Genomic DNA, 13,322 nt, shown 5'->3' with positions numbered 1-13,322 from the left:
CAAATCCAACCACCCTCATATTTAAATTAATTCTACATATAATTAAAATCCATTTCCTCATGGGATCAATACTCGTCACCATTAATCTATTCTACAATAGATTCGTGCACTTGCGAGTTCAATAAAATTTGCACAACAGTTGGTATTTTCAAATTAAAGACCTACAATTCCACCCATCAGTTTAACAAAAAAAGAATCAGCTAGTGTCTCAGTATCACTTGCTGATCCAAATTAGAATAAACCATGACAGAAGAGTTTCAAGCTCTGCTTGCTAATAATACTTGGGAACTTGTTAATCCCTCACACCCTATTAAAGTTGTTGGGAAAAAATGGGTGTTCAAAATTAAGTATAATATATATGGCAGCATAGCAAGTACAAAGCCAAACTTGTGGCAAAAAGCTTTCATTAAATAGAAGGCATTAACTATACAGAAACATTTAGTCCACTAGTGAAATCTTCAACCATCAAAGTTATTTTAAGCATGGCAGTGACTCACAAGTGGGTAATTAGACAAATTAACGTCAACAGTGCATTTATCAATGGTTATTTGACAGAGGAGGTGTATATGCAACAAAGAGAAGGTTTTATTGATCTAGCTCGACCTACTCATGTGTGTAAGCTTCATAAAGCTTGAAATGGGCTTAAACAAGCCCTAAGAACCTGGTATGAAAGATTTAAACTAGCTTTAACTACTTAGTGGGGTTTCTCTAACTCCAACTCTTTAAAAGACAAGCTAACCAGCTCACTCTTCTCATGTTATATGTTGATGATATCATAGTATTTGGATCCAGTCATTCTTTAATTGCTTAAATTATCATTGATTTGAAATCAACATTTTCCTTGAAGGATTTGGGAGATCTTCATTATTTATTGGGTATTCAAGTTACTCAAAATACTGCTGGCTTGCTTATTTCTTAATCCAAATATGTAGCTAATGTACTTGCCAAAGTCAATATGTAAGATGGCATACCATGTGCTACTCTTATGGCTTCTGGGAATCCTTTAACTCAAACTAATAGTGTTTCATTCTCAGATGTTAGCTTGTATAAAAGCACAATTGGTGCTCTTTAATATGTCAATCTCAGAAGACCAAAAATTGCATTTTCTGTTAATAAGCTCGGTCAATTCCTTAGTACTCCTATTGAGGTCCATTGGCAAGCTTGCAAAGGGGTGCTGAGATATTTTAAAGGCACCATTAATCTTGATCTTCTTTTCTACTTATCAGGTTCACTTTATCTTGAATGTTTTTCAAATGCAGATTGGGCAATTGATAGAGATGATGAAAGATTAGTTGCTAGCTATTATGTCTATTTAGGACCTAATCTGGTCTCATGGTGTTTTAAAAAGCAGTCTGTAGTTTTCAGGTCCAACAATGAGTCTGAGTATAGTGCCCTTGCTATAGTAGCCTCAAAGTGCTCTAGATTAGATCCTTACTTACTAAACTTGTTGTTTCTCCTCGATTTATCCATGTTATTTGGTATTATAACCAAAGTACCATAGCTCTAGCCAGCTATTCTAAATTTCACTCTCAGACTAAACACATTGAATTTGATGTTCATTTTTTACAAGAAAAGGTAGCTAACAAAAGCTTGCACATTCAAATATTCCCAGCCTTGATCAGACAACAAATATTTTCAATAAAGCCTTACCCTCTTAGCCATTTTACTATCTTCATTCCAAGCTCAACATTGTTCCCAATGTTGTACTTGAGGGGGAATGTGAAGGTTCCAACATGATTTAGAAGGTTCTAGCATGCTTACCAGCTAAAGCTCAGCAAGTTGCATTAGTTAGTTAGTCGGCACAAGTTTGTTTAAGATTGTACATTTGTCATTCTACTATTGGTCAGCTAATAAATTTGTTATTAACAAGTTAGTTACACTGATACAATATAAATACAATTCGCTCATGTACAGTTGTGTGTAATAATAATACAACTCTTTTATTTCAATTTCATTTTTCCCTTTATTTTCTCCTTTTTTTTTTCTCAACAACCAAACAACTATATTACAGCTTTCACAGTTCTTACTTGTTCTATTATTTCATACCAACCCGAATTCGTAAAAGAACCGAATTATAACAAAAATATTGAGTGTGGGGTCAAAAGTTTTTCAAAGAATAAATACAAGAGCATTTCAAATTTTACTCCAGCCTAAAATAGAGGCTGAAATAGGAAGTGCTTAGTATCTGGACTAAGGCCGTCTAATAAGTAGTAACAAATGTTGTGTTACACGTGCATGCCTAACTCTGCAGAGCACGTTTATGTCATTTAAATTTTATACATCTATATATAATGAGCTGACGACCACCAAGCAAAAACATTAATGTTGATATATCATGCATTTTCAAGTTAGAATTGAAAAAATAAATTATTCTTTAATAAAAGTACCAAAATATCCCTTGCTTTATGCTTTTCAAATCTACAATGGAATGGGATTATTTTACTCTTCCTTGTTTATATCATTATAAATACCTCTTTCACTTCCATTTTCACAGACACAATAATCAAATCATCGTCACCACCTTTTACAGTTTATCCAAAATAATGGAAAATTCTATGACTAGTCCTTCAAACTCAGCTATATTTTACTCAATCCTCTTCTTCCTCCCCATCGTCCTCTTCTTGTTTCGCCGCCAATTTTCCCGTAAACTAAACTTGCCACCGGGTCCAAGGCCATGGCCATTGATCGGAAACCTGAACCTCATCGGCCCTCTCCCTCACGTCTCCATCCACTCTCTCTCCCAAAAATACGGCCCCCTTATGCACCTAAAATACGGCCTCTCCCCGGTTGTTGTAGGCTCATCAGCTGAAGTAGCAGAGCTTCTGCTCAAGACTCATGACATTAGCTTTGCTTCAAGGCCAGCTCTTCTTGCTGGGAAGTACACAACTTACAATTACTCAGCAATGTCAACCGCACCCTATGGCCCATATTGGCGCCAGGCTCGCAAAATCTGCTTAATGGAACTTCTCAGTGCAAAACGCTTGGATCAGTTTGAGTACATAAGGGTAGAAGAAAGAAATGCTTTCCTCTCGGAGTTGTTCAAATCAGCTTCCACACCTGTTCATCTGAAAGATCGTCTCTACACACTCAATCTCACTTTGATTTGTCGGATGGTGTTGGGGAAAAGGTATACGGACGAAGCTGAAAAAAATACTGTGACTCCAAAAGACTTCACGGAAATGATTGAAGAATTGTTCTTGCTTATTGGTATTTTGGATATTGGGGACTCAATTCCATGGCTTGCTTCTTTTGATTTACAAGGGCATGTTAAGAGAATGAAGGATGTGAGCAAGAAGCTTGATAAATTTTACGAGGGTATTTTAGATGAGCACCATGAGAGGAGAAAATCAGTTAAGGGTTATGGGGTTCATGATATGGTTGATGTTCTTATGCAACTTGCGGATGATCCTTCTCTTGAAGTTAAGCTTGAAAGAGAACATATAAAGGCACTAATCCAGGTAAATTTGAATTTAATTCGTGTACTTTTTTTGAAAAACTAAATAGTAGTTTTCAAGTATGACATATTTCAATTTATTTTCCAAATCTTTTGAAAATAATAAACCCTTTCTCATGGTTTACTACTGAGAAGCAAAAGGATCGAGAAAGAATTTGATTCTCGTGTACTGATAAATGAGGGCTACATTGATGTTTCTAACAGCTTGGGGATAAATTAAAATCTACCAATTTATCTAGTCATTAATGGAAATTAACTCTTTTAAGTATAACGTACTAAATTGATATGTGCAATAAAACAGAAAATAATTTGGTTTTTAAATGATTGAGGCAATAGTTTCCCCACAGAGTAATTTAAACATCACCAAATAATGCAACTATCAAGGTGTCTTCTGTATTGGAAATCTGTATCATCATAATTCTTTTTTCATTTTGATCGTAGGATCTATTAACTGCTGGAACTGACACATCGGCAATCAGCGTGGAATGGGCAATGTCAGAGCTCTTGAAAAATCCAGAAGCTATTCAAAAGGCGACTGAAGAACTAGATAGAGTGATTGGGAAAGACAGATGGGTAGAAGAAAAGGACATTGTTAACCTTCCATATATAGAAGCAATTGTTAAAGAAACGATGCGTCTCCACCCTGTGGCACCATTGCTTCTTCCTCGGGTTGCTAGAGATGATTGCAGAGTTGCTGGCTATGACATTCTAAGAAACACTCGTGTGGTTGTTAATGTATGGGCAATAGGAAGAGATCCAACCATGTGGGAAAAGCCTAATGAATTTAGGCCTCACAGATTCATCGATAAAAATATTGATGTTAAAGGACATGATTTTCAACTGCTGCCATTTGGATCTGGGAGGAGGATATGCCCGGGTTATGCTCTAGGGCTTAAGGTTATTCAGTCAACTTTGGCAAATCTTTTATATGGTTTTGAATGGAAATTACCTGGTGATATGAAGAATGAGGATTTGGATATGGAGGACAGATTTGGACTGACAATGTCTAGAAAAACCCCACTTGTTGTTGTCCCTAGTAAACCTCGGCTTTCTCTTCATCTTTACTCATGTGAGTAACCTTCTTGTCCATTTTAAGTAAATACAGCTGCTGGTTAAAGTTCTCGTTGTTTAAATCTATAATGGGAGGCCTCCAGCATTGGAAGCATTAACCAAAGCAGTAAATAAATTGTATTACGGATCTATGCTTTTTAAAGCTTACTTTTTATTTGTCATAAATAAAATTTCTGACCAATAAATTAGTTGAGTTATTTTCATATAAAATCTTAAGTGTATGGTTATTTGAATAAGATTATTATTTTTTCCATATTATATTGTACCTAAATGGTTGAACAAACTTGGACGTTGTAGTAAAAGATTCATATGTATGTAATAAGGACAAACTTATGAATCTATGAAAATGGTTCGTTAAGGTAAAACTCAAGCTCAAAATACTCTTTGGTTAGACTTTTAAATATCAAATTGAATGTCTCAATCAATCATTCCCTCGGCGAGCATGCATAGCAGAACTGTAAGAGATAAAAAGATGAAACCAATAAGCGCGTAGATTAGCTGGCATGGGGATATTTTATCTTAACAAAGATTCTCGGTTCGAAACTTGTGAATGCAGTTGCGTTAAATACTTATTAGGAGAGTTTTACCACCCTAATGGTCATACCCGGCTCAAATATGGATTAGTCAAAGCCCAATGTGGTCTTCGAATACTGTTGTGAAAAACGTTAATATAGTCGCAAGTGCACGAATCTAGAAATACAATAGTGATAACGAGGTCGAACCCACAGGGATTGTTATAAATTGAAAAGTCTAATTTAAATCTAAAATTAATATCAATCCTAACCTAGTTGAGCAAATTGAGTTTTTAAGAGAAATAAAACTAATTAAAATAAGAAAATAATTAAAGCAAAGAAGATTTCAATAAAATAAAAATTACCAAGGTTTCATAATCCACCACTATTCAACTAGTAATTATCTAATTGTTAATTAATCCTCAATTTTAGAGTGACAACTCGAAATCAATATATGTCGTCTCATGAATAAAATTAATAAGACCAATTAAAATTAATCTTGTGTAGATTCATTTTCTGCTTAATAGTATGATATCTAAGCATCATATGTAAACATATTGAATAACAAAGAGTCAAAATCTTCCTAAGCACTTTGTGTAAACAATTTAATGAAAAACTCAAAATCAAAAATAATCATATATAAGTTTTATAGATTCAAGTATAGATTTAATCAAATATTAATTCTAACAATTAATAATGTATGATAGAATTAGTGAAAGGATTTAATAACATCGAGCTAATCATATGAAACAAGAATCATAATAGCATTAAAGCACATATGTAAGGAATTGATTGAATATAAAAATAATTATTTTATTAAATAAAATTTCATCTTTAACCTTAATATAAGAAAATTAATTAGATATATTTAAATTGAGAACAACAAAATAAAATAAATAAAACCAACCATAGAAAAAATTAAATTGTTGCAGCCCTTCACTTCTCTGTCTTGTGTCTCTCCTTGGATCCTTTTTTTAGTTTCTAGCTTGCCATTATTAATGCCCAGGACCATGCAATTATTGGCCAAATCCCGTACACTTTATTGGCTGGATCCAATTTGGATTCAATTTCCAATGTAAAAGTCAATTTTCCCAATTAATGCCACTATTACTTGTCAACGCCATAAGCCATAAGTTTGTTTCCCCTTTTTTAAATTGGAAGCTCACGGGTTCCTTTAAATTGCAAGCTCGCGGGTTCCTTTAAATTGCTTTCCAAAATTGTAAAGCCATGCATGTGCAATTGCCATCACCAAATCTTTGTTTTCTAAATGCACGTCCACCATTCATTATTTGAAAAGATTGACTTCAGCTTTTGGTTTTCTTGGCTTCCAATTAATTTCTAATTTAATCTTCATTATTTCTCAAATTAAACTTCTTCATACTTTTTTTATCCATAATCTCCAATTAATTTCCTATTCAACAAAATAATTCAATTAATTAAAAATAACAAATAAAAATAACTAGCAATGATATAATTAAGGATAAAATATGTATATATTATATGCTCCCCAAACTTAGATTTTGCTAATCCTTGAGCAAAACTAAAACTGAAAACAAAAATAAAAATAACGAAAATTAAATCCTAACTAAACCACTTTCGCAGGCAATCACGGTTGCATTTAGCGTATGCAACAAACTTTTAAACCCTTAGGCGGCCGTAGTGGACGAGTTATTTATAGTCTCGTGAGGGTTTCAATGATTATACCCATAAACATCATTTTAAAAATAAAATAAAATAAAAAACTTTAAATAAAACATAAAAATATCCTCAAAGATTGCATAAATTATATAGCTCAAAGAAAATTTCAAATACTGACAAAGTTCTAACTTTGATTCAATAGTCAATCTTATCTCTCTTTTGATTCTTATAGTGTGTGTGTGAATCAATTCAATTAAAAACCATTCTCAAAATCTTCAATATCAACAGCTTTCGCCTTAAACAAAGAAAATAGTAGGTCAAACTAATCTTAACATCTTTATCTCTATTTTTTTTTTTCACAGACTTCTATATGCATTTTCTTTTGATTTTTTTTTTCATTTCAGCATATGCACTTGAGTTTTTTTCTTTTTCTTTTTTTTAACCATAGTTAGAAATTTTCACTCTATCCCTTAAGGTAATCTTCTTCTCATGGTAGATTATCCTCTATAAATTGGTGGCACATGGGCCCAAATTAGTCAATGACAGCTTCACTCTCAAGGTAGCTATATTTTACTTTGGTGTCTGTGTATACTATTTTGTATTGTGAAGATAAAAATCAAGACAAACAGTCATTTACTCTAAATAAAATTTTCAACTCAGGCTGTTTCAATCTCATATTAGTTAAAATTAAGAAAGAATTAATATTAGTGAGCATAGAGTTTAAAGAATCTCAATTAAGAGGAATTAACACAAGAACCTACAAACTAAGACAATATTCAACCATTTCTAAGAATCATATTCATTGTCAGTCAAGTTCTTATCATTGGCTTTTCACATAAAAACAAACAATTTTTTTTTAATTTTTTAAATAAAAAAGGCACACACTATTCCCACTACCAAACTTATTCGGAACATTGTCCTCATTTTTTAATAAATAAAAGATACGCATGCAAAAATGGAAAAGATTAAACATAAATAATAAAAGAAAAAGTTGGAGAGATCACACATAAATAGGTTGGGGAAGCTTAAAACAAAATGAGAAATAAAAAGAAAACATTAGAAAAGAAAAATACTAGAAAAGAAAACCTACTATTTAAATAAAACAAGAACGTAAAGATGGGATTAATTAATCCTGGTAAACATGGTCATCTAAAAGTGACTCCTCAACTTCTAGTGTTTTTAACTCTAAAAATAATTTTAATCTTTGACTATTGACTTTAAATAAATCACTATTTTTAGGATTTTCAATCTCAACTGCTCCGTAAGGGACTATAAAAAGACCAAACCATCGAGAACGTAACTTACCTGGAAAGAGATTGAGAATTGTATAAAAGCACTTTCTGACCTAATGCAAAGGAGTTTCTCAAAATGTACTTGTCATGAAAGACTTTCATTCGATGTTTGTAAATCTTAGCATTCTCATAAGCATTATTCTTGATCTCTTCAAGTTCTGCTAGTTGTAATCTTCTCTTGGAACCAGCCTGTTGCATGTCAAAAATGAATTTCTTGATAGCCCAATATGCACGAAGCTTCAGTTCTATTGGTAGATAACATGCTTTTCCATACACAAGTCAATAAGGTGACATCCCAAATGGTGTTTTGAACGTAGTCTTCTATGCCTATAATGCATCATCAAGTCTCAAAGACCAATCATTTCTATTTGGCCTAACTGTTTTTTCCAAAATTTGCTTGATCTCTCGATTAGAAATTTTTATTTGGCCACTGGTTTGAAGATGGTATGGGGTGGCAACCTTGTGTGTAATGAAATATTTGTCCAAAAGAGTTTTGAAAGATTTATTGCAAAAAATGGTACTACCATCACTAATGATTGTTCTAGGGAAACCAAAATGAGATAAGATATTACTCTATACGAACTTCACTACAACCCTATGATCATTGGTTTTGCATGGAACAACTTCAACCCACTTCGACACATAATCAACTGCAACCAATATATACTGATAATCAAAAGACGGAGGAAAATGTTCTATAATATCAATACCCCACACATCAAAAATCTCAACTACTAGAATAAGATTGAGTGGCATCATATTCCTCTTTGAAATGCTACTCATGCGTTGGCACCTGTCACATAAAGAACAAAAAACATAAGCGTCGTGAAAAAGAGTAGGGCAATAAAAACCACACTATAAAATTTTTATTGCTCTCTTTTTAGCACCAAAATGGTCTTTACAAGCTTGTTCATCGTAAGAGAGATGACACTTTGAATTTTATTCTCTGGAACACATCTCCTAATAATCTAATCAGCACAATATTTAATAAATAAGGATCATCGTAAAAGAAATTCTTCACTTCGAATAAGAACTTTGTTCTATCTTACTTGGTCCAGTGTTCTGGGATTTGACTAGTAGTAAGGTAATTAACTATATTAGCAAACAATGGTACAATATTTACACTCATAAGTTGTTCATCTAGGAAACCCTCATTCAAAGGAAAGGATTCTGAGATAAATTGAAGATCAAGGCGAGATAAATGATCTACCACAGCATTTTCAGAACCTTTTTTATCTCTAAATTTAATATCAAATTCCTTTGAAAGTAACACTCAACAAACCAATCTTGCCTTAGCATCTTTCTTAGTGAGCAAATATTTCAAAGTAGCAAGATCAGTAAAAATAATCATTTTATAACCTATAAGATAATATCTAAATTTATCTAGAGCAAACACCACAGTTAGCATTTCTTTTTCTATAATTAAATAGTTCAATTGTGCATCATTGAGTGTCATACTAGCATAATAATTGAAATAAGGCACACGATCTAATTTTTGTCCTAAAACTGCTCTTACAGTATAATCAGATGCATCACGCAAAATTTCAAAAGGCAAATCTCAATTAGGTCGCTGAATAATAGGTGAAGAAGTCAACAATTTCTTAAGTTTTTTTAAAAGCATCAAGACAAGAATCATAAAAAATAAAAGGTGCATCCTTAATAAGTAAATTGCATAAGGGTCTAAAAATTTTACTAAAATCTTTAATAAATCTTCTATAAAAACCAACATGTTCAAAGAAATATCTTACTTCTTTTACGGATTTAGGAGGTGAAGATTAGAAATTAAATCTACCTTGACTCTATCAACTTCTATACCTCTACTGGAAATTATATAACCAAGAACAATACCTTATTTTATCATGAAGTGATACTTTTTCTAATTTAAAACCAAGCTCTTTTCTTTACATCTCTACAAAAATAATGTTAGATGCTGCCAACATTCATCAAAAGAATCTTCATAAATAGAAAAATCATCCATAAAAACATCAAGAAATCTCTCAACCATGTCAGAAAAAATACTAAGCATGCATATTTAAAAGGTAACATGTGCATTGCATAAACCAAATGACATTCTCCTATATGCAAAAGTTCCAAAAGACAAGTAAAAGTAGTTTTCTCCTAGTCCTCTAGAGCTATAGATTATAACCTGAATATCCATCTAGAAAACAATAAAAGTCATGACCTGTCAGTCTATCAAGCATTTGATCAATAAATGAAAAAGAAAAATGATCTTTTCTTAGGATTGAGTTCAATTTTCTATAATCAATGCAAACACGCCAACTTGTAATTACTCTAGTGGGAATTAATTCATTATTAGCATTACTAACTACCGTAACAACAGATTTCTTAAGAACAATTTGCACAGGGCTAACCCAAGAGCTACCTGAAATAGGATAAATAATTCTTGTATCTAATAATTTAATTACTTTAGCTCTTACCACTTCTTTCATGTTAGGATTTAGCCTACGTTGCATCTCCTTAATAGGCTTAGCATTTTCTTTAGGAAAATTATCATTCATATACCCTACATTTGCTCTGTTATCAAAAATACTACAACACTTTGAGGGTGTATCAATCGTCCACCCTTAGTTGACAAAATGTATTAGCCGACCACCAAACTGTTAGTTGTCGTTTGAAAGTTAACAGAGTTACAGTGAATTGACGATTTTACCCTTGAAAATTATCACTTGTATGCCCTTAAATTCTCTTTTTATCACTTGTATGCCCTTAAATTATCACTTGTATCATATGAAAAGACCAAATTACCCTTCTGACGTCATCATACTTAAACGGCAACTAACGGTTTGGTGGTCAGCTGATATATTTTGTCAACTTAGGGTGGACGATTGATACACCCTCAAAGTGTTGTAGTATTTCTTATAATGGAGTAAACTAAGGGTATACAAATGATAATTTCCCTTTTCTTTAAGATAAATACGAAGCATGCAATCTACTGGATTAATACCTTTAATATCAGCAATGGTCTGTCCTATTGCCTCCTTATGCTCTTTTAGAATACCCAACAACTTACTTTTTTTTTCTCAAGATCAAGGGAAAAAGAAATAATAATAGGTAGGGTGTTAAATTCTCCAAAAAATGTATACTATAGAGTGTCGGGCAATGCTTTAAGCTCCAATTTTGGTGCTGTCTCCACAGATGGGCTAATCTTCTTCTCAAATGAGACAGTGGTTTTGGCTTTATCTTCCATTCAGTTGTGTCCATAATTGGAGTTGCATCGAGTAAGGCATTGACTTCTGCAATTACACTATCATCAGCTGTAGATAATAAAATTTGTCAATCTGTATCAACACATCCTTTATAATATTACGAGTTATTTTCATTAACCTATCAGCAAGTTGTAAAATAATGGAAATTGACTTTAATTCACCTAGTCAAAGTTGCATGTAAACAAAATAAGGCAAGAGATTCACACTAGTTCCTAAATCCAATAGTGCTTTATCAAAAAATTGGTTCCCTATAACATATGAGATAGTAGGGGAACCCAGATCCTTAAATTTTGGTGGCATTTTACATTGAAGTAAATTGTTAGTTTGTTCAGTGAAAAATGTCTTTTCGGTGACATGCAAATTTCTCTTTTTAGTGCATAAATTCTTCAAAAACCTGGCATATGAAGGGACTTGCTTAATAGTATTAAGTAAATGAATATTTATACTAACCTGCTTGAAGATTTTGATAATCTCACTTGTTGAAGTCCCTTTATTTATCTTTGCTAACCTTTGAGGAAAATGAGCATTAGGAATGTAAGTTGGTGGGCTACTTTCTTCTGGATCATCCGATGATGTGTCTTGTGATGGAACTGGATTTGCAGAAGTAGGTTCTAATATTTTTCTTGTTCGAACCTCCACCTTATTGTCAAATAATTTTCATCTTCTCAAGGTCATAATAGATTTTGTTTCTTCATGCTGATGGCTTGAACTCGATCCAACTTTATGCACTTCGTTAGGATTAGGAATTGGTTGACTTGAGAATTTTCCTTTTTCTCTCTCAACTACAATCGTTACTAATTGACCCAATTAATGTTGAAGCTTTAGAATAACTTGAGTGTTTGACTGAAAGGCTTGTTGGGTAGACTGAATGAAATTTTGAAATGTTTCTCTAAAGAATGTTTTGTTTGTTGGGTTGCAATAAATTGAGACATAGGTTGTTGGGCAAGAGAATATACTTGGTTAGGAGGGAAAAATTGTTGATTGGGCATGCTAAATTGTTGCCCTCCTTAGTTTGATAAAAGTTGATTTTCTTTCCAACAAAAATTAGGGTGATTCCTCCAATTAGAATTATATGTAAGTGAATATGGACTATTAGAGGTTTTCTAATATGATTGTAAGGCATGTACCTGCTCAGAATAAGCCTCTTGATAGGCTAGTAATGATGGACAATTTTGTATTGTATGAGATAGGTTGGAACGAAGAGCACAAATCTCATTAGCTACACTAGGGTGATGACTCATGGATTGGTTCATAGCTAAGGCATTTATTTTCCTAGAAAGAGTAGTTAGAGTAGCTTTCACATCAAAATCATCATTAACTTAATAAAGACTCTTTTGTGAAACTTAAGATGATTTTTCTCTTTGATTTGAATAATCCCACTATTGAGAATTCTCATAAAGTGAATTAAAGAAATCTCATGCAGCCTCTTCATGTAAGTTTAAAAATCTCCCACCATTCATAAACTCTACCATATGATAATTTGACATACTTGAACCATTATAAAAGCATTGTATAAGTTTTCATTTCTCAAAACTATGGTGGGGACACTTAAAGAGTAAATCATTAAATCTTTCCCAACACTCGTAAAATTGTTCACCAACTCTTTGATAAAACTCACTTATCTCTCACCTAAGGGTATTTGTTTTAGACCTAGGGAAAAACTTGGTAAGGAACTTATTAATCAATTCATCCCACGTAGTAATAGACCTAGTAGGAAGTAATTTCAACCAAGCTTTTGCTTTGTCTTTTAATGAGAAAGAGAACATACGAAGCCTAATTGACTCATCATTAAAATTTTGAAAACGAAATGTAGAGCATATGTCAAGAAATTCCTTAATGTGCAAATATGGATCCTCTCTCTCTAACCCATGGAAAGTGGTAAAAGCTGAATGACAAAGGGCTTGAGTTCAAAGTGTGCTGTTGTCGTTTGTGGCAGCACAATACAAGATGGTTGGTTGGTTGCAAGTGGTGAAAAATATTCTCTAAGGGTTTTCTTTGCTTGCACTGGTGGTAGTACTGGCAATATTCTATTTGGGACATCCATCACTTGAGAAGAACTAGCTTGATTACTCTCAATTCTAGACTCTTTTTTTACCAAACGATTTGTTGAATCGCATTCCCAAACACT

At 32.8% G+C, this 13,322-nt stretch overlaps 1 protein-coding gene and 1 non-coding gene across 2 annotated transcripts; both read left to right on the top strand.

Moving 5' to 3' along the window:
* The first annotated feature begins 2,379 nt into the window (after positions 1-2,379).
* Positions 2,380-4,718, top strand: LOC102620426 (cytochrome P450 71A1-like). Its single transcript, XM_006493308.4, has 2 exons — positions 2,380-3,458; positions 3,896-4,718. The coding sequence occupies exons 1-2, from the start codon at positions 2,406-2,408 to the stop codon at positions 4,529-4,531; spliced, it is 1,689 nt and encodes a 562-aa protein (XP_006493371.3). The 5' UTR covers positions 2,380-2,405; the 3' UTR covers positions 4,532-4,718.
* Positions 4,719-12,724: 8,006 nt separating this feature from the next.
* On the top strand, positions 12,725-12,831 carry LOC112496345 (small nucleolar RNA R71). Its single transcript, XR_003062883.2, has one exon. It is a non-coding gene; the product is annotated as a small nucleolar RNA R71 (small nucleolar RNA).
* The last annotated feature ends 491 nt before the right edge of the window (positions 12,832-13,322 follow it).

Source organism: Citrus sinensis, chromosome 7 (genome assembly GCF_022201045.2).
Source record: "Citrus sinensis cultivar Valencia sweet orange chromosome 7, DVS_A1.0, whole genome shotgun sequence".
Lineage (NCBI taxonomy): Eukaryota > Viridiplantae > Streptophyta > Magnoliopsida > Sapindales > Rutaceae > Citrus > Citrus sinensis.
The sequence above is the reverse complement of the archived record's forward strand: the minus strand, read 5'-3'. Positions and strand labels throughout refer to the sequence as shown.